General features: G+C 42.1%; 1 protein-coding gene and 1 pseudogene across 1 annotated transcript; both read left to right on the top strand.

Moving 5' to 3' along the window:
- Nucleotides 1-206: 206 nt before the first annotated feature.
- LOC100015679 (26S proteasome non-ATPase regulatory subunit 5-like) lies at nucleotides 207-1,138 on the top strand (annotated as a pseudogene).
- A 2,416-nt stretch (nucleotides 1,139-3,554) lies between these two features.
- On the top strand, nucleotides 3,555-25,535 carry TMIGD1 (transmembrane and immunoglobulin domain containing 1). The gene is made up of 7 exons (XM_007485727.2): nucleotides 3,555-3,761; nucleotides 9,940-10,042; nucleotides 11,308-11,583; nucleotides 16,552-16,830; nucleotides 23,961-24,064; nucleotides 24,470-24,510; nucleotides 25,412-25,535. The coding sequence occupies exons 2-7, from the start codon at nucleotides 9,961-9,963 to the stop codon at nucleotides 25,413-25,415; spliced, it is 786 nt and encodes a 261-aa protein (XP_007485789.1). The 5' UTR covers nucleotides 3,555-3,761; nucleotides 9,940-9,960; the 3' UTR covers nucleotides 25,416-25,535.
- Nucleotides 25,536-25,684: the final 149 nt, after the last annotated feature.

Here is a 25,684-nt window from a genome sequence, read left to right as displayed (position 1 = left end):
GCTTCAGGAGGTGGCTTGGCTGGAGGCTCCACTGGAGGAACTCTGGGCCTTGCAGGCTGCCCTGCAGTCCGTGCCGCTCAGCTCACTCTGGGAACAAGTGGCCGAGCTTTGGCAGACTACCTTGTGTGTCCATTCTGGAGAGATTTCTCCAAGCTATGGAACCAGTCTACATGGCCCGAAACCTTAGGGATGAACTGCACAGGGGACTATCTCACCCTGATGATGCTGTGGTAATCCTCGCTCTGGCCCAGGTGGAAGAATTGTAGAAAATTCAGAGGCTGTTACCGAGATTCTCAATAGTTCTGAATTACTGAAGGACATAATTTATTGCATTGGTGGAGAAAAATTATCTATAGTTAAGCAGCTATCAAGTCACTGTCAAGAATAGCCCTAACTCAAGCCGGATTAGTCTTTTTTTGGAAGCAGCCTGTTAGATGATTTTGAAAACGTAATGAAATCAAGTGACAACGTACGGTACAGGGTCTATGAGCTGATTGTGGAGATTTCCTCTGTGTCATCAGAATCCTTAAAATACTGTACTGACAGCGAATTAGTAACCCAGCTCATTAGAGAGCTGATTGGTGATGATGTTCTAGTCAGAGCCACCTGTAGAGAAATGGTGACATTACTGGCACACACTCATCATGGACGACAATATCTTGCCCAAGAAGGAATAATTGATCAAATTTCTAACATCATCGTTGGGGCAGATTTAGATCCTTTCTCCAATTTCTATTTGCCAGGATTTGTCAAAATTTTTGGCAACCTGGCAATAGTGGATAGCTCTCAATAGATATGTGAACAATGCCCAATCTTCGTAGAAAAAGTCTTTGAAATGGCAGAAGGTCAGGGTCCTACCATGATAGGAGTATCTGTGGACACCTTAGGGATCCTGGGCTCAAATGTGGAAGGAAAACAGGTTTTACAGAAAACAGGAAGTTGGTTTGAACACCTGCTGAAGAGAATAGGACACCCAGCAAAGAATGCTTCAACAGAATTAAAAATTAGGTGTTTAGATGCGATTTAATCTCTTCTTCATTTATCACATGATCAACAGATTGAAGATCTAAGAATGACAGAATGCTGGTTCTCTTTTTTAACTTGGGATCCACTGGAACATTTTATTTTATTTTATTAAATTTTATTTTATTTTATTTTTTAAAACCCTTACCTTTCATCTTGGAGTCAATACTGTGTATTGGCTCCAAGTCAGAAGAGTGGTAAGGGCTAGGCAATGGGGGTTAAGTGACTTGCCCAGAGTCTCACAGCTGGGAAGTGTCTGAGGCCAGATTTGAACCCAGGACCTCCCATCTCTAGGCCTGACTCTCAATCCACTGAGCCACCCAGCTGCCCCCCACTGGCACATTTTAGAGGGATCAGCACCCAACCTTTCTCTGAACTGCATTGTGCTGCGTTAAAAGTATTCACAGCCATTGCAAACCAACCGTGAGCTCAGAAACTTATGCTTAACAGCCCAGGGTTTGTGGAATATATCCTGGATCGATCTGTGGAACGTGTCAAAGCTTCAAAAGATGCCAAATATGAGCTAGTGAAAACTCGAAAACAATTACAGAAATCTTTGGAAACCAATATTGCTTAAGACTAAGAGCATACCTGAGCGAAGGCCCATACTTTGTGAAGTCTGCTTCAACTACAGCTGTGGAAGGAGCAGAATGAGTTCCACACAATTCAGCTTAGGGGACCAATCTTCAAGACCAAGACATCTTCCATCGGCCTGTGGGTTTTTGTTTTGTTTCTGTTTGTTTGTTTGTATTTAACAGACAGAAAATAATTTTAGCTAGAATTGCACTTTGAAGGTAGACCAACAGCTATACATTTGTTGTTATTGTTTTCAAGGTACATTGTGGAACAGGGATTTGGAGCTCTTTGATTGCAAAAAAGAAAAATATTCCATATTGCAGAGGATTTGGGTCATTATTTGAAGTATTTTTCTGCTTCCCTAAATATATGTGATTTTGCCAAAGCTGCATACACTTAAATATATATATATATGTATGTATGTATATAGTATATATATGTAACCACAAATGCTGGGAAATTCTTTGCCCTAGAGATGCCTAAATGGAGAATAACCCCTGCCACAAAGAATCCTACTTTATTCAAAAGGAAGAAGCAAGTTACATTAGGAATTCTCTTCCACTCTTGGCAAACCTTTTTGTTCTCTAACCCACTACCTCCCCACTATTGGATGTTCAAATTCTTTAGCTTATAAAGTCGTGTGGACCCCTGAAATTATGTGTTCTCATCTTTATAATACAAGTAAGCCATTTTTAATAAGATCTCTTTGGTGAGCTTTTGAGATGAGTTGTTTTAATTGTCTTTTGTAAGAAAATGAGACATTCTGTAACTAAGAAAATTAAGAAAAAGCCTCCCGGGGGCTCAGTGGATTGAGAGCCAAGCCTAGAGACGGGAGGTCCTGGGTTCAAATCTGGCCTCAGACACTTCCCAGCTGTGTGACCTTGGGCAAGTCACTTCACCCCCATTGCCTAGCCCTTACCACTCTTCTGCCTTGGAGCCAATACACAGTATTGACTCCAAGATGGAAGGTGAGGGTTTTAAAAAAAAAGAAAAAGAAAAAGCCTCCCAACGAATTTGAAGTCTTATTTTGATACCTCTTTGCAATAACTAATGAATTATATCTATTCTGTTTTTATATCTGTGACTTTTCCCATTTTTTCCCCATTGTACTCGATTAAAAAATTCTTGTTGGCAACAACAACAACAACAAAATGTTTGTCGACTCATTCCAAAGCCAGTGTTTTTACACTTAACCTTACACAGAGCTTACCTGGTTTGCTTGAATTTTCCTGTCATTGTTGGGTTGTTGTTGTTTTTGTCTCACTGGTAATAAGTAACATTTTTCAAGAATTACTTGAATTTCAGGGAGTCTGCCAAGGTTTTAACTATAGCGTAAGTTAATATTGTCTGAGCCACTCAGCTGAATTTTTAGGAATAGGAAGAGCGCTGGCCCTGGAGTCAGAGAGCTTGATTCAAATTCTAACCCTGCTAATTTACTTCCTGTGTGATGTTGAGAAAATCCCTTTATCCTCTGGGTTTCAGGCTTCAGTTTCACAGCTTCACTGAGATGGTCCTTGTAGATCATTAGCTATCATTTTAAGATGAGAAAACGGAGGCACTGAGATCTTAGTTGACTTCCTGAGGATCGCATAGCTAATAAGTGCCTGAGATGGGATTTGAACCCAGCTTTTCCTCTGTTTCTTATTCCACACTGCTTCTATCAAATGAAGGAATTCAACTTTTGCCACTTAACTACATGCATGACTTTAGACAAGTCTTTTCACTTCTACAGGACTTAATTTCCACATCTGTAAAATGAGGGGGTTGGACAAGTTGGTTTTTAAAGACCCTCCCGGTTCTAAATCTATCCAATGATTTCTGCTGACTAAAGTATGGCCATGAAGTTGAAGGTTTTGTGGGATGGGCAGCGTGTTTTTGCCAAAGGTCGGCCTCTCTAAGTATGGTTACATTCCCACCTAGTTACATATAAAAAGCAACAGCTCTAATTATACCTTCCTGAAGATGTCTTTCTGGAATCTTGTCTTCTCTTGGACATCCATAAAAGGAAACAGACTTTGACCCCAATTTCCTTCATTTACTTGACACCAATACCATAAAAATATTAAGAAGCAGCCCTTATATATCAGAACAGTGAAAAGGTTCATGTGATTTCATAGGAGAAACTGTGGTCGAAGGAAGTCAGCTTCCCAAAGATAATCAAGGTAAGCAGAAAGGCTTTGAATTGCCCAGAAAGAAGAAGGATGGAAAGACAGATTAGAAACTAGTGACGAGGCTGGGAGAGTGGGAAGCTTTGCCGTGGGATGGCTATCTTTGAGTGGGGGCTCAGAAAGTGGGGATGTCATGAGCAGAGACTTTCTGATCTGATGGGGGACTTCACTACTGTGGAAACTCCTCCCACTGGTAAATATCTGTCTTGGATTTCAAGGCCCAGAGAAGGTGCTCAAATGGCTAAACGTATCGCTTCTCAGCCTTTCAAGTGTAGTATCAAAGGGTTAAAAGTCCTGTCTAGGTTACTTAGAAAGGAAAGGCTTATAAAAATGGAGTGGGGGCAACTAGGAGGCACAGTGGACAGAGTACCAGGCTTGGAGTTGGGAGGACCTGGGTTCAAATGTGATCTCAGATACTTCTTAGTTCTGTGACCCTGGGCAAGTCATTTGCCTAGTCCTTGCCCTTTTGTTACTAAGACAGAAAGTAAGGGTTAAAAAAAAAAGTCTTGCCCTAAGTCATCTATTCTCTGTACTAGGCTGCCTCCTGGTGAGTAGCTATACTCTGGTTCCATTATCTGTGTGACCTTGGGCAAGTCATTTAAATCTCTCTGGGCACTGGTTTCCCCATATGTAAAATGAGAGAGATGGACTACATGACCATGGGCATAGATCCTTGGCCCTATAACTAAAGTGTGTGTACATGATATGTATACATGCATATAAACATGTACATCTGTCATGTGTGCAGGTATATATATTTCTATATGTAGTGATACAGATTTTACATTGTGTGTTATGCATATAGAGGGCGCTAGGTGGCGTAGTGGATAGAGCACTGGATCTGGGATCAGAAAGACCTAAGTTCAAATCCAACTTCAGATATTTACTAGATGGGTGACCCTGGGCAAATCCCCTGTTTGCCTGCCAGAGAAGTTTCCTTCTCTGTAAAATGAGTGGGAGAAGGAAATGGCAAACCACTCTAGTATCTCTGCCAAGAAAAACCCAAATGGGATTTCCCTCTCTCTCTCTCTCTCTCCTCTCTCTCTTCCTCTCTCTCTTCGTCTCTCTCTCTCTTCTCTCCCTCTTTCTCTCTCCTCCTCTCTCTCTTTCCCTTCCTCTCTCTCCCTCTCTCTCTTCTCTCTCCTTCTCTCTCCCTCTCTCTCCATTTCTTTCTCTTTCTCTCCTCTCTCCCCCCTCTCTCCCTCTCCTCTCTCTCTCTCCATTTCTTTCACTCCTCTCTCCCCTATCTCTCCCTCTCTCTCCTCTTTTTCCTCTCTCTCCCCTCTCCCCTCTCTCTTCTCTCTCTCCCTCTCTTCTCTCTCTTCCTCTCTCCCTCTCCTCTCTCTCTCTCCATTTCTTTCTCTCCTCTCTCCCCTATCTCTCCCTCTCTCTCCTCTCTTTCCTCTCTCTTCCCTCTCCCCTCTCTCTTCTCTCTCTCCCTCTCTTCTCTCTCTTCCTCTCTCCCTCTCCTCTCTCTCTCCTCTGTCTCCCTCGCTCTCTTCTCTCTCTCTCCCCTCTCTCTTTCCTCTCCCTCTCCTCTTTCTCCCTCTCTCTCTTTCCTCTCTCTCATCTCTCTCTCATCCCCTCTTTCTCCTTCCTTCTCTCTCCTCTCTCTATTTCTTTCTCTCTCTCTCCCTCTCTCTCTTTCCCTTCCTCTCTCTCCCTCTCTTCTCTCTCCTTCTCTCTCTCCCTCTCTCTCCCTTTCTCTCTCCCTCTCTCCCTCTCCTATTTCTCCCTCTCTCTCTCTCCTCTCTCTCCCCTCTCTCTTTCCTCTCTCTCCTCTCTTTCTCTCTCTCACCCCCTTCTCCCTCCCTCACTCCCTTCCTCTCTTTCTCTCTCTGCCTCTCTCTCTCCATTTCTTTCTCTCTCGCTCCTCTCTCCCTCTCTCTCTCCCTCCTCTCTCTCTGTCTCTCTCTCCATTTCTCTCTCTCCCTCCCCCCTCTCTCCCTTTCCCTCCCCCTCTCTTTCTTTCTCTCTCTCTCTCTCTCTCTCTCTCTCTCTCTCTCTCTCTCTCTCTCTCTCTCTCTCTCTCACACACACACACACATATACATAATGAATATAAGTATGTATGTTTCTGTGTATGTATGCATATAATGTCAAGCTCCCTGAGAAGGCTCTCCCTTTATCAATATGGCCTGGGCTCCTGATGTGGGATTTATAGCCTTAGAGAGGTGCCTGAACCCCTGAGAAAGGACATGACTTACTCAAGAGTCACAAAGCCAGGATGTTTCTGAGGGACAATTCGATCTTCTTTGCTCTGAGGGGAGCACTCACCCCTATCTACCATGCCAGGCTGTTCCTCTTACTTTTATATGAGAGACAGTGTGGTAAGTTGGATAGAGAATTAGCCTTAAAGCTGATAAGACCAGCTATCAAGTCCTTCTTGACACCTACTGGCTATATGACCTTGGACAAGTCACTGCATGTTCTCCTGCTCTGGGAATTCTTTTAGATTAGAAGTTGGAGAGATGCAGACCTACATTGGTAGAGGGAGTTCTCTACAGCAGTGGAATCACAGGTCCAATCCCTATCCCTATTTGGGTATATGTGTGTGCTTACAAACATATGCATGCATGTTTATCTCTTGACGTGTTATTGTGGCACAGAAGTGACCCTCATTTTGTAAAGGCTCTTCCGGCAGCTCTACCAAAGATTTGTCAGGCTGTACCAAGCTGTAAAAGCATCGCATGGAGGACCCACGACAGTCTCTGCCTGCCATCTGTCAAAGGGAGATCCACCTACCCAAGTTCAGTGAGGTTCATAGACAGGCTGAGCAGGGGTGATTGATTTTTTTAGCCATGAAAAAAGCCTATTGCGTCATGGAAGAGTTTTAGTCTCCATTAGAGGAGAGAGGAGCCTCACTAATGAATAGTGCTGAAAACACTAAAGTGCTGAAACACTTCAATATAGATGCATGTCACAACTGGTAAATAATGGCAAGGGCTCACGTCATGTGGACTGGTATTATTCAGGAAAGACTGCCTGGAAGAGGGAGGCTTTAAAAGAAAGAATTTAATTGAAATGTATAAGGATGAGACATTTCAGGGGATAGGAGCAAGCAAAACCATAACTAGGAATTCTGATGTCTGGGGCTATTTCTGCAGTGAGGACCAGGTCATGGAGAAGACAATCCATTTGGTCAGGCACAGACATATCAAGCCATTCCTTGGAGTGATGGGGAGAGAGATAGCAGGTGGATGGAAGCAGGGATGAGGTGAGGAAGGAAAGAGACCTTTGTGTTAGAAGCCAGGTTCTGGGTGGGGTTATCCTTGTGGTTCTAGAAGGCATAGGACTTGCAGAAGAAGAAGAGTGAAATATGGAACCACCACAAGAATGTTGGCTTTCTTATGGTTCTACTTAATCTTGGGTTCTTGCTACACTATCCTGGCCCCCGTATTAGGAGAAGAACCTAAATTCTCCTGGTTTTGAACCCAGTGCTCTTGCCTAGATGGAGGTGGCAATGGAATGGGAGGGGCCATAGGGCTTGCAGAAGAAGAAGAGTGAAATATGGGACCACCATAAGAATGTTGGCTTTCTTATGGCTCTACTTAATCTTGGGGTTCTTGCTACACTATCCTGGCCCCCGTATTAGGAGAAGAACCTAAATTCTCCTGGTTTTGAACCCAGTGCTCTTGCCTAGATGGAGGTGGCAATGGAATGGGAGGGGCCATAGGACTTGCAGAAGAAGAAGAGTGAAATATGGGACCACCATAAGATTGTTGGCTTTCTTATGGCTCTACTTAATCTTGGGGTTCTTGCTACACTATCCTGGCTCCGTATTAGAAGAAGAACCTAAATTCTCCTGGTTTTGAACCCAGTGCTCTTGCCTAGATGGAGGTGGCAATGGAATGGGAGGGGCCATAGGACTTGCAGAAGAAGAAGAGTGAAATATGGGACCACCATAAGAATGTTGGCTTTCTTATGGCTCTACTTAATCTTGGGGTTCTTGCTACACTATCCTGGCTCCGTATTAGAAGAAGAACCTAAATTCTCCTGGTTTTGAACCCAGTGCTCTTGCCTAGATGGAGGTGGCAATGGAATGGGAGGGGCCATAGGACTAGCAGAAGAAGAAGAGTGAAATATGGGACCACCATAAGATTGTTGGCTTTCTTATGGCTCTACTTAATCTTGGGGTTCTTGCTACACTATCCTGGCTCCGTATTAGAAGAAGAACCTAAATTCTCCTGGTTTTGAACCCAGTGCTCTTGCCTAGATGGAGGTGGCAATGGAGTAGGAGCGGGGAAAGTGCATACAAAGAGAGTCATGGAGACAGGAGCAAGTGTACTTTGTCCCAGTCATAGCATTTCAGAGCTAGAAAGAAATTTAGCATTCATCTAGTCCAACTTCCTCATCTGACAGATGAAGAAACTGAGGTCCAAAGAGTGAGAAGTGACTTGTTCAGGAGATCATAAAGAAAATATCTTGGCTAGAATAGAGAAGCCATGTTGAAATTGCCTCTATTCCAAGGCACTATCAGCTGAGTTGTGGATTTGGGGGCATTATGGAAACTCTCTTCTAACAAAGCCCCTTTGACAAAAATGATCCAACAGAGGATTCTTTTAGGATCTGCAGTGATTTCTCACAACAGAGCTTTAACTCACAAGCTTTACGCTGAGGGCAGCAGAAACTAGGAAGGGACAACACCAAAAACCGTATTCCTCCTCTTATCCCCAATTCCCAATGCCATTCCCAATGGCCCCTACTGGGAATTGGGAAGAACATGAATTGGGGAAAGAAGGAAAAGGTGAGGTTTGACTAGGAAGAAGCACACGTCTGATATCTTCCTATGGTAATTCTTTTTGCTTTTTGTGCTATATTCTCTTTCACTGAAGGATGGGAGATGCTTTTAACATCCTTTAGATTTGGAATTCTATTGGGCAGATTTTTAATTACTTCCTACTAACCTCTCTGGGCCTTAGTTTCCTCATCGGTATAAGGAGGGGTTTGGACTACGTACGGTCCTCCAAATCTATGATCCTAGTATTTCCATTTCCCACCATTTCTGGGGGTTTTCTACAGTGAAGAAGAATGTATTTGTTACTATTTCCCCATATTTGTCCTATCTCGTGCCTACTTTCTTCAAGGCAAAGCTTTAATTTTATGGTTTTTTTTGTAACAATTTCTCAGGTCTGACAGTACTTTGGACTTAAATCTGGAACAAGCTTGTGAAACAAAACTCCAGTTGTATACTTGTGGGCTGGGATGACTCAGCTGGACTGTTTTCTGTTGAATAAAAAGCAATTATAGGTAGCCTATCATAGTGTCCAGAGCACTGGGTTCAAAATCAGGAGAATTTAGGTTCTTCTTCTAACACAGGGGCCAGGAGAATGTAGCAAAACATATGCTGGATTGGAGAATAAAAGACTTGACTCTGTCACTTACTCTTGATCATTTGCATGATCTTGGACATTATTTAACCTCTATGGACCTCAATATGACTTTCTTCACATGTTAAATAAGAAGGTTGGAGGGGGCAGCTGGGTGGCTCTGTGGATTGAGAGTCAGGTCTAGAGATGAGAGGTCCTGGGTTCAAATCTGGCATCAGACACTTCCCAGCTGTGTGACCCTGGGCAAGTCACTTAACCCCCATTGCCTAGTCCTGACCACTCTTCTGCCTTAGAACCAATACACAGCATTGACTCCAAGACAAAGGTAAGGGTTAAAAAAAAAAAGTTGGGCTAAATGGGCTCTAAGGGCCTTTTCAGGTTTAAATCTATGACCCTATGAGTCCATATATCTTTATATACTGGCTGTATGACCTTGGGCAAATTACTTAACCTTTCAGTGAGCCAGGCATTTTCTCTTTACACTATAAATTTCAGGGGCAACTAGGTAGTTCAATGGATGAACCAGGCCTGGAACTGGGAGGACAGAAGTTCAAATCTAGCCTTAGATACTTCCTAGCTGTGTGACCCTGGGCAAGTCACTTAAGTCTGATTGCCTATGCCTTGCCAGTTTTCTGCCTTAGGATTGATATTAAGAGAGAAAGTAAGGGTTTAAACAAAAAATCAAAAACAAAAATGCTTATACATTTTAGAATTTTGAGAGAATTCCCTTTACAAATGGAATCCCAGGTTTTATCAAGAAAAAAAAAAGAAAAAAGAAAAATCAAGGCCCATTGGTATATAATTATGTTACATCTGAAATGTGAAAACTTTTTTTTTCATAGATATTACTGATATTACAAAAGATGGCCTGGAAGAAGAACAGACTAATACAAAGCTTTGGGTCACTCCTCTTAGTGATTTTACTTCTGCCATGTGCATTAATGAGTAAGTTAAAGCCTTTTTTTAATTCTTTTTTTTAATTGATAACTTTCTGTTTTTATATGTCACCTCTCAAAGGACCTTCCTTTGTCACAAAGAAAAATAGTTAACTAGCTGATGCAGAAACCACATCTGATAGCCTATACAATTCTCTACTTACAGGAGAGAATCTATTCTCTGGGGGGGAAATCATCTGGGCATAGTCTTTATTAGGAAATAGGTTGCCTCATAATGTATTTATCATTTGTGTAATTTTAGCCACCCCTAACTGGGGGCCCAGAACTATTATGATGGTATTACTAACTTCTCATCTGATGTAAACTAGACAAAACAACAAAGGAGGGGACCACTGTGAACCCAAGGGCCATATATTGCCTCTAGACTAGAAAGGGGACTAATTGTTATAATAGGATAAAGGCTGATTAAATCTCCAGAGAGAAAAGGTGGTCTTTTTGACCATAGAAAGGATCCGACTCTATACTACTCACCAGGGAGAAGATAAGAAAGTCTTGGAAAGAATTCAATTCTGCTCCTCTCCAGAAGGAGGGAAGAAATGGAAAGCATTGACTATAAGATGGCCAGGGTGGGATAAATTCATAGCAATGACATTGCTGAACCAGAGAGTAAGATCAAGTTTGAATCTTGACTCTGCTCTTACTCTTGTGGAAATCTTGGATAAGCTATTTGTATCTCTCTGCCTCAGTTTCCTAATCTGTAAAATTTTGGGGTTGAACTAGCCTCACAATGGTGTCAAAATCAAATAGAAAAGGGATCACTAAACCATATGTAAGAATTCCTCCAGGCTGAATGTTGACTTGGAAAACCACATATTAACATTATCTATGTTCTGTAAATATTTCCTGTTAGAGAAAGAACTGTGGGAGTAGAAACACAGAAGAAAAACAACTGCTCGATCACATGGGTCGATGGGGATATGGTTGGGGATATAGACTCTAAATGAACATCCTAATGCAAATACCAACAACATGGAAATAGGTCTTGATCAATGACACATGTAAAATCCAGTGGAATTGTGCATCTGCTATGGGAGAGGGTTGGGGGGCAGGGGAGGAAAAGAATATGATTTTTGTAATCCTGGAAAAAATACTCTAAATTAATCAATTAAATAAAATTTAAAAAGAAAGGAAAAGAAAAGAAAAGAAAAAATATTACCTGTTAGCATTTAACTTTGGATATTTGATACCTGTGAATTAGAGAATCTTTAATATCTCTTTCTTGATCCTTTTTCTGTGGTGTGTCTCTATTTCCAGATGTCATCCTAACTGTGAACAACAACCCTGAAAACTTTGTTCTACCTGCCACAGTTAACTCTTCAAAGTCTCTATTATGTGCAGTTCAGAATCACAGCCAAGGGGAAGAGTTACTCTGGTTCCGGGAAGATGGGAGAGTAGACCTGAGAGCTGAAAACAAAATCAACTCTAGTGCCATCTGTGTCTCTGTCAGGGAGGATGACAATGGAGTCACCTTCACCTGCAAGTTGCAACGGGACCAATCCATGAGCATCTCTGTGATTCTGAATGTCACTTGTGAGTGGAGGGTCCAGAAGCCCTAAACTTAATCACAGTTAGTCAAAAAGTATTTATTAAACACCTACTATGTGTCAGGCACTGGGGTAGACAAAAATGGAACCATTTCTGTCTTCAGAAAGCTTACATTCTCTGGGAGGGAGAGATGACAATGCATACACATGAAGCAGAAATGTGATATTCAGATGCCAAATGAATGCAAAGTGGTTTTGGTAGAGAAGGCACTAGCAGCCCAGGAGGATGAAATCAGGAAAGGCTTCTTGAATAAGGTGGCACTTTGATATAAGTTGTGAAGGAAGCCATCAATTCCAAAAGGTAGAGGTGAAGAGGGAGTATCTTATAGGAAGAGGACACATCCAGGTCAAAGGCACAGGTGGGAGATGGAATATAGTGTGTATAGAATAGCAAAAAGACCAATATGCTAGATGGCAAAGTGCATGGAGGGAAGCGATATATAATAAAACTGGAAAGTGTGAGATTTAAAATGGTGAAGGTCTTAAACTGTAGTGATTAAAATAGTGGAAGATATAAATTGTGATAGATATAAGAGAGGGTGAGTAAATTTGACCGCAGAAAATATGTTTCACTACAGTGTCTTGGTTTTTAAATCAAATATAAGGTGGTCACCAGGGAAATATTCCCAATTATTCAAATACCCAAGTCAACTGGGTTTTATAGAGATTTTTAATTAATAATATAATGAGGAATTAGAGAAAGAGAGAAACAGTAGGAAAGGAATAATTATGAAGGGCCTCAAGCCAATATGGCCTAGACCTGAGTCTTAAGAGAGAGAATCAGTCAGTCAGTCTTTTAACACTCACCACAAGGTCTGCCTAAACAAGGATTCTAGTGACACCAGGCCAGCTCCATCTCAGCTGACTTCACCAGAGAGAGCTCCAGTGAGACCTCCTTAGAGATTGTCCTCCAAGAGCTTCCCTTCTCCAGAGCCTCTCTCAAAAGATTCTTCCCAAGCGATCCTCATCAGAGATCCTCCAAAAGGATTTCTCCAAAAGGATATCTATCTCCTCAAGAGATTCTGCTTTTTCTTATATAGGGGTTTTTCTCCCTTGTCACCTCCCCTAAGTCCCTACATCTACCAATCACTGTAGATGCTTTCTAAAGGACTGCCCATCTAAATTCCTGCTAAGTCGACCAATCTCCTCAGTAAGTCTGAACAAGAGAAAACACAGCTGAGTCAACTAATCTCATCAAGAGAAAACTTGCCGACCCTTTTAGGTACCTAGCATCCCATTGTATCAATTCTAAAAACAGGCCTGGCTCAAAGAACTCCTTGCCTTATTATAAGCATGGGTCCAAGTACTTTCATTGTTTAGCAAGGATTTTTCTCTCCTAAAGCAGTCTTAAGTAACGGTAGAGTAGGGGTCCTCCCATTTCTGATCCTGGCGAGTTCTCACATCAAAATGGGGACTGTTTCTCAGTAGGGAATTTGTTCCAATTAAGAATTCCCCGATGGGGAGATTTTTAACATTCACAAGTCTGAGAGATTTCAAGATTTACAAAAGGTAGAGAGGAGCCATGTTGTGACTAGATTTTAAATGCTAAGGAGGGTTGTTGTTATATTTGATTGTTGAGTCAATAGGAAGACAGTTACATGGCACAGTGGGTAGAGCCCTGGTTTTGGAGTCAGTGGGACCTGAGTTCAAATTCAGCCTCAGTTACTATCTGTGTGTATTCTTAACCAAGTCATTTAACCTTGTTTGCCTCAGTTTCCTCTTCTTTAAAATGAACTAGAAAAGGAAACAGCAAACCACTTGACTTTCTTTGCCAGGAAACCCCCAAAGAGTCAGTCATGATTAAAAATAACTCAACAACAAATTATGTTCAAATCAGATGATATTCGGTGCCTTTCCTGGTTTTACCTTTTTTTCTTGCACTTTGCTGAAGGCTCCCTCAACTTCTTCTCAGGTGACAAGGAAGGAAGGAAGGAAGGAAGGAAGGAAGGAAGGAAGGAAGGAAGGAAGGAAGGAAGGAAGGAAGGAAGGAAGGAAGGAGGGGGAAGGGAGGGAGGGAGGGAGGAAGGAAGGAAGGAAGGGAGGGAGGAAGGAAGGAAAGAAGGAAGGAAGGAAGGAAGGAAGGAAGGAAGGAAGGAAGGAAGGAAGGAAGGAAGGAAGGAAGGAAGGAAGGAAGGAAGGAAGGAAGGAAGGAAGGAAGGAAGGAAGGAAGGAAGGAAGGAAGGAAGGAAGGAAGGAAGGAAGGAAGGAAGGAAGGAAGAAACTAAAAATAACTAGTGGATCCTTTCACAATAAACCTTTGGAACCCAACAACATAGAGCATTTGGGAACTATCTGCCTTTTCCCAGCAATATTCTACACATCCAAAAAATATATATGTAACATTTCTGTTAGGCTGAGTAGAATTGAAACACATTTAGCAGAACTCTGAAATGCCAAGTCTTCAAAGAAGCTATTCATAGCACAGCCAGTCCTTCATTTTTCCTGGGGTAATTATCCACTGTATACTCTTTCTACCTCTTTTTGCTCTTCAAACCTACCACTCTCCTTTTTGGCCTCTCTATTGCTAGTTTGGGCCTCTATCATATGATGTAGAGAAATGAAGGGGAAATTCGAATTAGCCAATTCTCCTGCTTGTTGAAACTTGTGCTTAGAAGCAGTGATTTAGAGCAGGAAGGGACCTCCCAGGCCATCTAGTCCAACTTCCTCATTTTAAAAGTGAGACAACAGAATAAAGGGAGGTTAAATGACTTGCCCAAAATCTCATAGGTAAAAAAATAATCAGAGTCAGGATTTGAACCCAGTTCCTCTGGCTTTAAAGTCTTTCCACTGTACACTACTGAGGAAAAAAATAGAATTGTTTAGTAGCATAAGGCTTAAGTATAATGTCTATTTTAGCCTTAAACCCGGGGCTAGGGATAATATAAAGTAGGCAAGGATCCTAGGTTTAAAGCTACAAGGGATATTGGGAATAATTCAGTTCAATTATTTCATTTTCTAGATTAGGAAACTAAGGCCCAGAAAGAGGAATGGAATTGAACACAGTAGAATTAATTAATTTCGATTCCTTAAAGATAGTTGTTATTCCTTTTTTTTTTTGGTCTTTGCATTTCCCAAGGGGCTATCTCTTAAAGGGTACAAAATAAATGTTGTGGAGTTGAATTAATTTACAGGGTAGCAAGTAGAATCATAAATTTAGATATGGACGGGCCCTTTGTTATTTTCATTCTGCCATTTCAGGTGTACCCAAATCTGTGACCTTATTTTGGGGTTTTCTTGGCAGAGATACTGGACGGGCCCTTAAACATCATCTAATCTAAGTCTCATCTTTTACAGATGAGGAAACTGAGGGAGATCAGTGACATATTCACATTTGCACAGGAAGTAAATGACAGTAATGGAATTTGAAGTTAGGTTCTTCAGTGTCTAAATCCAGTATTCTTTATGTAACACCAATCTAGCAAAATGAAATTTAAAATAGTAGGACCTCATTTAAGGTAAACTTGACACACATAAGTTCATATATAGGTGACTGCTAATCAAAAAAAAAAATAAAGGGAGAAAAATACATGAAATAAAAAATTTTAATTACATCCTCAATCCCTGCCTTTTCCCCAAGTGGAATAAAGTCTTACAGCAGTTCACCCATTCATGCTCAGTCTAGTTCTGAGAAGTATTAGCATGTCATTTCATTGTTTTGCACCAAACATTTGCTCCCCTAACAGTCTTTGTCTGGGATTTTCTTTTGAAACAAGCCGTACCCATGTCAGAGCAGGGCTTCTCTTTGTTTCATTAATTTTAGTTTTGATTAATGGCCCCAAAGTACAAGAGTAATGAGTGATGCTGGTAGTTCTGATAAGGCTAAGAAAAGTTGTAAAGTGCCTAAGTATGTTTGTATAAGAAATTCTTATTAAATAGTGGAGTTCACTATCATGGATGGTTTTCAACGTGGCAAAAGGTATTAGAATATATTGGTCATGTCAAATGAGGTCCTACTGTATGGATAAAGGTGAAGACATATTTGGGTTGAAAAAAATTAACTTCACAAGTACAAGATGGGGAATTAGGGCTGGACAATAACTCATCTAAAAAGATTTGGGGGTTTTAAATTATAGATGGCAAGATCAATTGTAGACGATCTTAATTTAATTTAATTAGAATTTAGACAACTTTAAGTTGTAGGCTGTTTTTTGAGATATTGTTGGCAAGATTAAAGGGAGCAAAAAATGGGATATAGGGGGCAGCTGGGTAGCTCAGTGGATTGAGAGTCAGGCCTAGAGATGGGAGGTCCTGGGTTCAAATCTGGCCTCAGACACTTCCCAGCTGTGTGATCCTGGGCAAGTCACTTGACCCCCATTGCCTAGCCCTTACCACTCATCTGCCTTGGAGTCAATATTGACTCCAAGATGGAAGGTAAGGGTTTAAAAAAAATGGGATATAACAGCCAATGAAGTGGATAAAATCTTAGGCTCCATCAAGAGGGGCCTAATATCTAGAACAAAGTCTAAATGGTTTCTGAGATCCCTTTCTGCTTTAGATGCTATGATGCTATTGGGAAACCCTCCTGCAAACTTCCAGGGACAAATGGAATCATTCTCTGGGGAAAGGGAGAGTTTGGGTCCATTTCATTCATCCCTGGAAGTTTGCAATAGATTATAATCTTTGGACACCAAATGCAGCACTCTTTCTGCTTTGCAGGGAAGCAAATTTAAGTTTGTACCTAAGGAAAAGCATGCAAATAACTAAAGCACATGAGAAATCCAGTGGGCTGCTTTGGAGCTCAGTGGAGGTCTTTGAGCAAAGGTTATTGGCCTCTTGGTGAGAATGTTGAACATAGAGGGAATTCTCATTCAGGTGCGGTCCCTTCTAACTCTAATTTGAGAAGAATTCGATTCATCGGATGGGGATAACTTTGCAGGGTCAACAATACTCTGTTATAGGTTTAAGCAAGACCTTGGTCATCTACTAACTAAACCCGTTTGACTGTACTGTGCAGATAGTCCTACTCTGAGTGGGAAAGATGTCCAAACAGTGGAGGAAGGAAGCAACGTGAAATTAGACTGTAATGTGAAGTCGAATCCCTCGGCTGAAATGACGTGGTACAGAAACAACGATGTCCTGAATCTGGAGAAAAACCATCACCAGATATATCAGACGAGTGAGCTCTTCCAGCTGTCCATCTCCAAGGTCCAGAAATCTGACAATGGGACATATAATTGCCAAGCAAAATTTCTTGAGAAAACGATAACCAAGGATTTCCACCTGATCGTTGAAGGTAACTAACTAATGGGTCAAAGAAAGAGACTAAAGACTTCCTAGGTAGAAGGCTGACCCGTGCCCTATCTATGGTAGATACTTGGTTGTTAGTTAAGGATGATGAAGATAGACAGAGGTCTTGCTACCCCCTAGGAATTCAACTCTGAAGTCTAGGAAAAAGAGCACCAAAACTTGGAAACAATGAACCTGGGTCCAAATTTTGCTCTGCCTCTTAATAGCTGATATGATGGAAAGAGTTCTAAACATGCAGTCAGAAGGCTCAGGTTTAAATTTTGGTGTTGCTACTTATTACCTGTCATAGCAGAAAGCGCACAAGCCTAGTGGCAGCTAGGTGCCTCAAAGGAAGAAGAAATGAAAGAAGAAGGCTTGGAGTTGGGAGGACATAGGTTCAAATCTAACCTCAGACACTTCCTAACTGTGTGACCCTAGGCAAGTCAATAAATCTCACTTGCCTAGCCCTTGCCAACTCTTCTGTCTTAGAATTGATACTAAGACAGAAGGTAAGGGTTAAAAAAAAAGGAAGAGAAAAGAATGGAAAGAAGATAGAAAGAGTGATGGCTTTGAAGAGCTTGGGTTCAAATCTTGCCTCTGAAACTTAATGTAGCCTTGGGCAAATTATTTAATTTCTTTGAGCCCTCAGTTTTTTCATCTGCAAAAGGAGGAGGTTGATTAGATGGAACCTGATATTCCTTCTACCTCTAAATTCTACCTGTGTGACTAAATAAATCCCTTGGACCTCAGTTTCCTCATCTGTAAAATGAGGTGGTTGAACTAGCTAGTGCCAAGATCTCTTCCAGATTTAACCCTATGATCCCATGAGCTAAGACATATATCTAGCCAAAGACATCTGGCATCAAAGACCATAGTCATTTTTCTAAAGAAAAAACATCCTTTGTTTCTAGCTCTCTTTTGGCCAAAGGCTCTCTTCCAAGTGGAGTTAGTGTGGGAGGATAAATACGTGTCTTGAACTCTAATGAGAATATTCCCTTGAATTACTCTGGACACTGAAGGAAGTAGCCACTGGAATTTTCAGGTCCAAGGTCACTGAGCAAAGGGAGAGACAGGAAATAAGGGGAGGGAATTGTGATGCAGGAGAAAGGACATTTGATTTGTAATAAGAGGACCTTGACTCCATCATTTACTCTCCGGTAACCTTGAGTTCACTTTTCTGCAACTCAGTTTCATTCTCTACAAAATGAAGTCATTGGATGTGAAGTTGTCTCCAGGTCAGAATCTATGATCCTAGGAAAAGGCAAACAAACAAACAAAAAGAAAGAATTAGAATAGACGATGTCTTCAGTCCCTTCCAAATCTGACCTTGGATTACTCTTGGATTGTGAATCATAGAGTATCCAGAGTGTCCTAGTTAAATTGCTCCCCAATAAGCTTGACTTGCCAGGTTTATGGCTGGGCAAAGAGTCCACCTATATGGTTTTTTTCCTTATATTTCTTTCTTTTTTTTTTTTAAACCCAATACTGTGTATTGGCTCCAAGGCAGAAGAGTGGTAAGGGCTAGGCAATGGGGGTGAAGTGACTTGTCCAGGGTCACACAGCTGGGAAGTGTCTGAGGCCACATTTGAACCCAGGACCTCCCATCTCTAGACTCATATTTCTTGAATGAACAAAGGGAAAGGAGATATACCTAGTGGAGGAGAAACTGAAAACAATGATGCACATTTTTCCTGGTTTGGGACTAGTGAACTACTTTCTTCCTTCTTCATGACAAGAACAGATATGTCATTAATTGCATACTTTGTCAGTACCTGGATGGCCTTTCTGGGCCCTTTTGCTTTTGTCCATCAGTTGGCTTGGTCATGGGGCTTGGATCTTTTTGTCTCTCTGCGTAGCCATATGGTTCTGGTGGGAAGCTGAGGTGACCTGAGTGGTGACCCATCTTTTGAATTGTTCAGTGGGAAAAGAAGTGATTGCCCCTGGGGAATACAAGCCTTCCAGATCTGAGGCAAAAAGAAACAAGACACCCACGGGATCCACAGAAGAGTAGGAAATGCTTAAGTCTGCCAGCTACCATCTTCATGCATAGTTTTTTGGTTTACAAAGGCCTCAGGATGTAATATCCTACCAAGTAATAGACTAAATCCACACTCAGAGACAGGGAAATTAGACAGTGACACAATTCCTTCAGATTAAAAAAACAATGGTGTAGGTGTTGCTTCATGCCATGCAAAAAATATGAGGTCTGTGTGTCACGTAGATTGCCAGGCTGGCTTCCAGGTGTGTAGGATCTTGCTTTGGGTGGAGACTTGTTTTTCTTATTTCTGTGTAACCTAGTAACCAACCTTCCCCTCCTCCTCAGCCCCCTTATGAACTGTCATTGTTGGATGCCCTCATAATAAAACCCCTTGTTGTTAGTGATGGGCTCGAATGCCAAGTAGTCCATAAACACCTTCCATTACACTTATGCACTGGATTTCCCAGAATTCAGTGTTTAATGAAAGCTAGACTGGCTGACTAAAAGGGCATCTTTCTTGAGCAAGACTCTTGCCCAAATATTTGGAAATGATTTTCCAAGAAACAAAGTTAAAGGGGACCACACAGTTCTGTGTGGGCAGGTATTAATGTGAGTTTAAAAATCAGGCACTCTGAGGTGATGTGATCTCATTTAAGGAGGGAAGACTTTACAAGCCTGGTCCAGCAGAGATTCTTTTTTTTTTTTTTTTAATCCTTACCTTCTGTCTTGGAGTCAATACTGTGTATTGAATGGCTCCAAGGCAGAAGAATGGTAAGGGCTAGGCAACGGGGGTTAAGTGACTTACCCAGAGTCACCCAGCTGGGAAGTGTCTGAGGCCAGATTTGAACCTAGGACCTCCCATCTCCAGGGCTTGCTCTCAACCCACTGAGATATCCAGCTGCCCCCACATTTGTTTATTTCTTTTTTTTTTAAACCCTTACCTTCCGTCTTGGAGTCAATACATGGATTGGCTCCAAGGCAGAAGAGTGGTAAGGGCTAGGCAATGGGGGTCAAGTGACTTGCCCAGAGTCACCCAGCTGGGAAGTGTCTGAGGCCAGATTTGAACCTAGGACCTACGTCTCTAGACCTGGCTCTCCCCCATCCAGCAGAGATTCTTAACAGAAACCTGAGATACAGATTTCTAGCAGCTAGAATGACTGAGATTGGAGAGGGTGGCTAGAATCACAGATGGTTTTCTATTTTCTGGGCTAGTCACTTTTCCAGAAGTACCCGCTTTTCTTGCCTCATATCCCTGACCGAGCTGTCCCTTCCAGGATGGGAATCTTCTACCCACCAGCAAAGAAAGGGCATTCTTTCTCCTCCCAAACTGGACAGATCGAGAATCAGAGTCACCAAGGGAGCTAATGGTATAGCTGTTCTAGAGGGCCCATCCAACCTGCCTTCCTATGAGATGATTTTAGGAAAGGAACAGCTGAAGAATTTTGACTTATTTATTTCATAAAATTATCCATAGTAGGAAAGGGAGGATGAATGTGGAGCTGGAGGAACTTGGGAGACCTTAGTCATAAGGACATAGATCAGAGGAGACCTCAGGAATCACTGGATAAGAACATAAACTCATAGAGGATGAAGACTTATCTTTTGGCATCAGGGCCCCTATTGCCTGGCACATTGCCTGAAAAACACATAGTAAGGGTCTATATTGATTGATTTAATCTAACCCCATCTGAGACCCAGAGAGGACTTGCCCAAGATCACGCAGGCAAGTAAATATTGGGGACAGGATTTATTTGAACTCTAGAGCCAATGTTCTTTCCACAAAAGCAAACCCCCCCAAATGGAAAATGGGTGGGAAAGAGAATGAATAACCACTAGTTGGCATGTTCTCCTGATTCCAGCCAGGAATCTATATCCATCGTGTATTTCAAGGGCCTATGATTGTTGTTGCCACCAAGGCTGACTGTTACCTGTCTACAATTTGTAGTCTTGATGCCTCTTTATCTAGCTTTGTTCCTCACCACTTGACTGAGACATCTCTCTCCAAGATCACCATCAGTCTCTTCATTGCTAACTCTAGTGGCCTTTTCTCTGCCATGCTTTACCCTTCCTTGACCATGATCATCCCCTTCCTTCCACATACTCTCTCCTCTCTGATTGGCTGTGACCTAGCCCTGTCTTGGTTCTCTTCCTCTCTGACCAACCAACCAATCCTCCTTTGTCTCTTTGTGGAATCCCGATTTATGTCCTTCTGTCCTATTTATGAGTTTACCCTCAGAGCTCTATCCTGGGCCCCTTTTTTTGTCTCCAAGTGCTTTCATTTCAGCTCTCCTGGATTTGACCAGGACCTTCAAAGCAAATGACCTCCAGATTCATATATTCAGCTGACATCTTTCTGCGGAGTTCTGGTCCAGCATCTCTAACCGTTTGCTGGATATCTCCATTCCTATGTCCCACAGACATCTCAAACACAACTCATTTATCTCCCACCTTAAACCCTACCTTCCTGATTTCTTTCAGGTTTCTATAATTTCAATTTAGGAGCATTCTTAATTCTTTACTCTTGCTTTCCCTTCATATGCAGTCAACTGCCAAGTCAATCAATTTTACCTCCTGAGAAAGTTTTGCACCCATCCCTTTCTCTACTCATGTTATAACTATCCTTATTGCTTTCTGCCAGGATTGTTGTAGTGGTCTTCTTCTTCTTCTTTTTTTTTCTTTAACCCTTATCTTCAGTCTTAGAACCAAAACTGTGTATTGGTTCCAAGGCAGAAGAGTGGTAAGGGCTAGGCAATGGGGGTTAAGTGACTCACTCAGGGTCACATGGCTAGGAAGTATCTGAGGTCAGATTTAACCCAGCACCTTCTATCTCTAGGACTGGCATTCAATCCACTGAGTCACCCAGCTGCCCCCTGTAGTGGTCTTCTAATTGGTGCTCCTAAATCCATTTTCTTCCCTCTCCCATCTGTCCTCCACACAGCTGCCAGATGGATATTCTCCCAAGGCAGAGGTCTGACTGTGCCACCCTCCTGCTCAAGAAGCTCCAGAGGCTCCCTATTGCCTTAGGATAAAATTCAAACTGCCCTGTTTAGCATCAGGAACTCTTTATAATCTGACTCCAGCCTCTCCTTCTAGGCTAAATATACAGCAATCCTCCTCACGTATGCTATATTCTAGTCCTGTTAGATTCCTTAGCTTTCCTCTTATGTGATATTTCCAAGATGACACCCCCTACCTGCCCTGCCCATGCTTGGAATGCTCTTCCTCCTCAGCTCCATCTCTTGGAGCCCCTAGCTCCCTTTAAGGTTCAGTTCAAGAGACCTTTTCCAAGTCACAAACTGTTAGTAGTCACCCCCCCCCCCACTACCTCCTCATGGCCAAACAAATAATTTATTTTATACATCATGTTTACTTACCTGGGAACATTTTGTAACCCTCTTCAAGGGGACTGTAAGCTTCTTGAAGGCAAAGAGCACAACACATGGCACATAGCTGATGTTTAATAAATGCTGATTGATTATACAGTCCCTTAAAGTTCAGAGAGGTTAAATGATTTTCTGAGGGTCACTCAGCTAGGAACTGTCAGAGGTGGAACCTTTACCCAGGTCTTTCTGACTCCTCATATACCCATTATGCCATATTTCTATCTGCCTGCTTTGTCTGTCTAACCATCTATCTATCCATCCATCTATCCATCTATCTATCCGTCTTTCCCTATTCATCCTCCCATTCATCTATCCATCTATCTTTATCTCTAACCATCTCTCTATCTATCCATATGTCTATCCATCCATCTATCTATTCCATCTAGATCTCTCTTATCTCCATTCATCTGTCTATCTGAATCTATCCATCCATTCATTCTTCTGTCCATCTGTCTATCTGTATCTATCCTTATCCATTCTTCTATTCATCCATCTATCTATATAGCTATCCATTTACCTACCTCCCTATTTGTCTAATTATCCCTAGCAATGGTGGTATAGTAGGCAATGACTAGAGAGCTGGTCTTGAAGTCAGGAAGACCCGAGTTCAAGTCCTGCCTCTGACACTGACTGTGTAATCTTGCATAAATCCTATAAACTCTGAGGAGTTGCCTTAATGAAGAACTCTTTACATTTACACTGATGAAGCCAAGGGTCCAGACAAAATATATGTGCACACATGAAGATGTACATATTTTTTAACTTCTGATCCTGGTGAGAATCCTACTGCCCTTATGAAGATGGACATCCTTGCCACAATTTATAAACTTTCCAAAGTTGTCTGGGATCCTAGGAGGTTGGGGAATTAACTCAGGAGTCAGCTAGCCAGTATTGGAGGCAGGACCTGAACACTAGAACCCAGGACAGTCTGACTCCAAGGCCAGCTGTCTTACACTAACTTATCATATGCTTCTCATAGACCTAAGTGGGGCTCTCCTCTACACTAAAGTCTTCTCCTAGTGCTTTGGAGAGGCCGTGTGATACAATGGGAAGAACTCTGGACTTGGAGGGAAAATATTTAGGCTCAAGTTCCAGCTCTACAACTTACTACCTGGGTGCCTCTGGCTTGCAGCTTCGCCTCCCTGGTACTTGGCATCTTTTCCCATAAAACAGTAGTTTTGCAAGCTGACCTCTAAAGTCCCTACTAGACCTAGTCAGCCAATTAACCAATAAAACAGTTATTTTAAACATTTCCTCTGTGCCAGGCATTGTGCTAAGCACTGGAGTTATTTAAAAAAAAAAAGGCAGACAGAGCCTGGCATCAAGGTACTCACAGTTTACTAGAGGAGAGGATCTAGAACCCTATGGTCAGGGGAGGAAGGTGACCCCTCAGTTCTAGAAGAAAACGACACAGAAAAACACATATAGTGCCATATCTCCCAAGGCTGGAAAGGTTTGGAGCAACCGATCTGGAAACGGACAGTGAGTCAATAACCTGAAAACCAGCCTAAATCTGGAAAGGTTTATCATCAGGCTGGCCCTGGGATGCTAATTCTTTGGGATACAAAAGTTCTCAGAGAAGGAGCTAATGCTTTCTGGTGGTGGCAATGCCCATTCTAATTACCTTATGGGTCCCTCAAGGCACTGAAGGGAATACATATATGTATGTGTGTGTGTGTTCTCGACTCTTCTTGATTCTAGAATCTTCTTGATTCTAGATATTCCACGATCTCACCCTTTATTCCTTCTTGTGGTCTATATCTCAATTTTTAACAGATAAAAAATTCACAGTTCCCATCGAACCCATTATTGCGGCATCTGTGGTGGTTTTCTTCACCATAATGTTTGGACTGTTTGCAAGAAGACAAAAGCTAATGAAGGTACTTGGGAATTCTAGGATGGAGCAGATTACCCAAAGGAAGTCAAAAATTACCCAAAGGAAGTCAAAGCACTGTGATTGTACAGAACTAGAAGCAATTTTCTATTGTTTCCTTTCCAAAGGGAGGGGTATGGTAGAAAAAGCACTGAACTTAAAGTCATAAGACTCGAATTCAAGCCCCAACTTATTACCTGTGGGAATCGTTTCATCTCCTAGAAAAGGCCTAGAAGCCTCTGCTTCCTCATCTGTAAAAAGAGAGGATTGAGTCAATGGAGAGGCCTCCAAGGTCCCTTATAGCTCTAGCTCTAAAAATCTATGAACTTTATCTCCCTAAAACCCTAAATGAGATGACTGAAATTACTCTTTCTTCAAACATGCAAAATCATTTTGTTGTGTTTGCTTTTAGCTCTGCATTAAAGACCAGAGTCCTCAAAGCGAAACCCCTCTGTAAGTATTTGGGGAGTGATGATTTTCCATAAGCAGACCTACTTAGGGGAGATGGTAACCAAAGCTGTAACTAAGGTTGGGCAATGGGGCTTTGTCTCAGGGTCCCTGTGGAGGGGAAGGGACCATTTTTCTCTGTGGCTACTTGCTTTTCCTGCATGAATGCAGGTTCTCTTTTGTTCCTTGCCCTGGCTTCTTCCCCAGGGTCCTGTGGTCTTGCTATCCCTGTCCCAGGGACCACATTCCATACTGTTTTGCTCCTTTGCCCCTTCTCCTCCTAATTGAGGATTAGGAGAGATTAGCGATCTTTAGTTGAAATGATCCTTGGGTTGGTGTAGGTAATCCAGCCTCTCTATCGAAGGACATCACTTTCCCAAAGCTACAACTCTGCTGGTAACCCAAGTGGATGGTTTCCCTTGGAAAATCCTTCTGTCTGAGAGGTTAGAAAGAAGGAGGAAAGGAAAGGAAGGAGAACGTGCCTCATCTTAGTATGAATAGAAGTGAGGTAAGACTGCCAAGGCCAGGTTAGGTTGGCAAGGTGCCCAGACCCAAGCGCCACCTTCAGCTTGTGAGTAGTTCCTGGCTTATGAAACTGCCTTTTTATTGCCACATGGTGTCAATGACTGAGAGGGCCTGCCCCAAGGGAAGACACCCAGGTCGAACTCCTTCACATTAGGGCTGGAAGAAAGGCTGAGATTACAAATTGCATCCTCATTGCTAGATTTCTTTCCTCCTTGGAGCCCTTGTCAGTACTACTGGCTCTCATTAAAGATGAGAAGTCAATGAGCAGAGCAGATGAATATGGCATCCTCTGAAGCCCTGGAATTTCCTCCTGTTTGATGTGTAACAGTTTTCTATTGAGAGACTTCTTGGCTTTCATGTCTGCTTATTTTTTTTATTTTAGGTAAAGAATCGAGCTGCTAAAAAGAGAAGAGGGCAGTACCAGGGCCTCCCTGAGTGTGCAATCTCTTGTGTATTCCTTGCTTTTATTAAAAAATGCTCTCTGTGGATGGTCAGTGATAATGAAACGGTGTTGCGTTAATTATTTAATGCCAATCCATTTCTTTCAGCCAATCTGAGGCACCAGGAGGAGGATTCAAAGGGAAAGAGGAAATCTTAGAATTTGGACAATACTTCTCAGGGGTTAATATGGCAATAAGCCTTCAGAAAATCCCAT

The sequence above is a fragment of the Monodelphis domestica genome, chromosome 2, assembly GCF_027887165.1.
Source record: "Monodelphis domestica isolate mMonDom1 chromosome 2, mMonDom1.pri, whole genome shotgun sequence".
NCBI classification, from domain to species: Eukaryota; Metazoa; Chordata; class Mammalia; order Didelphimorphia; family Didelphidae; genus Monodelphis; species Monodelphis domestica.
This window is presented reverse-complemented; position numbering and strand designations above follow the sequence as displayed.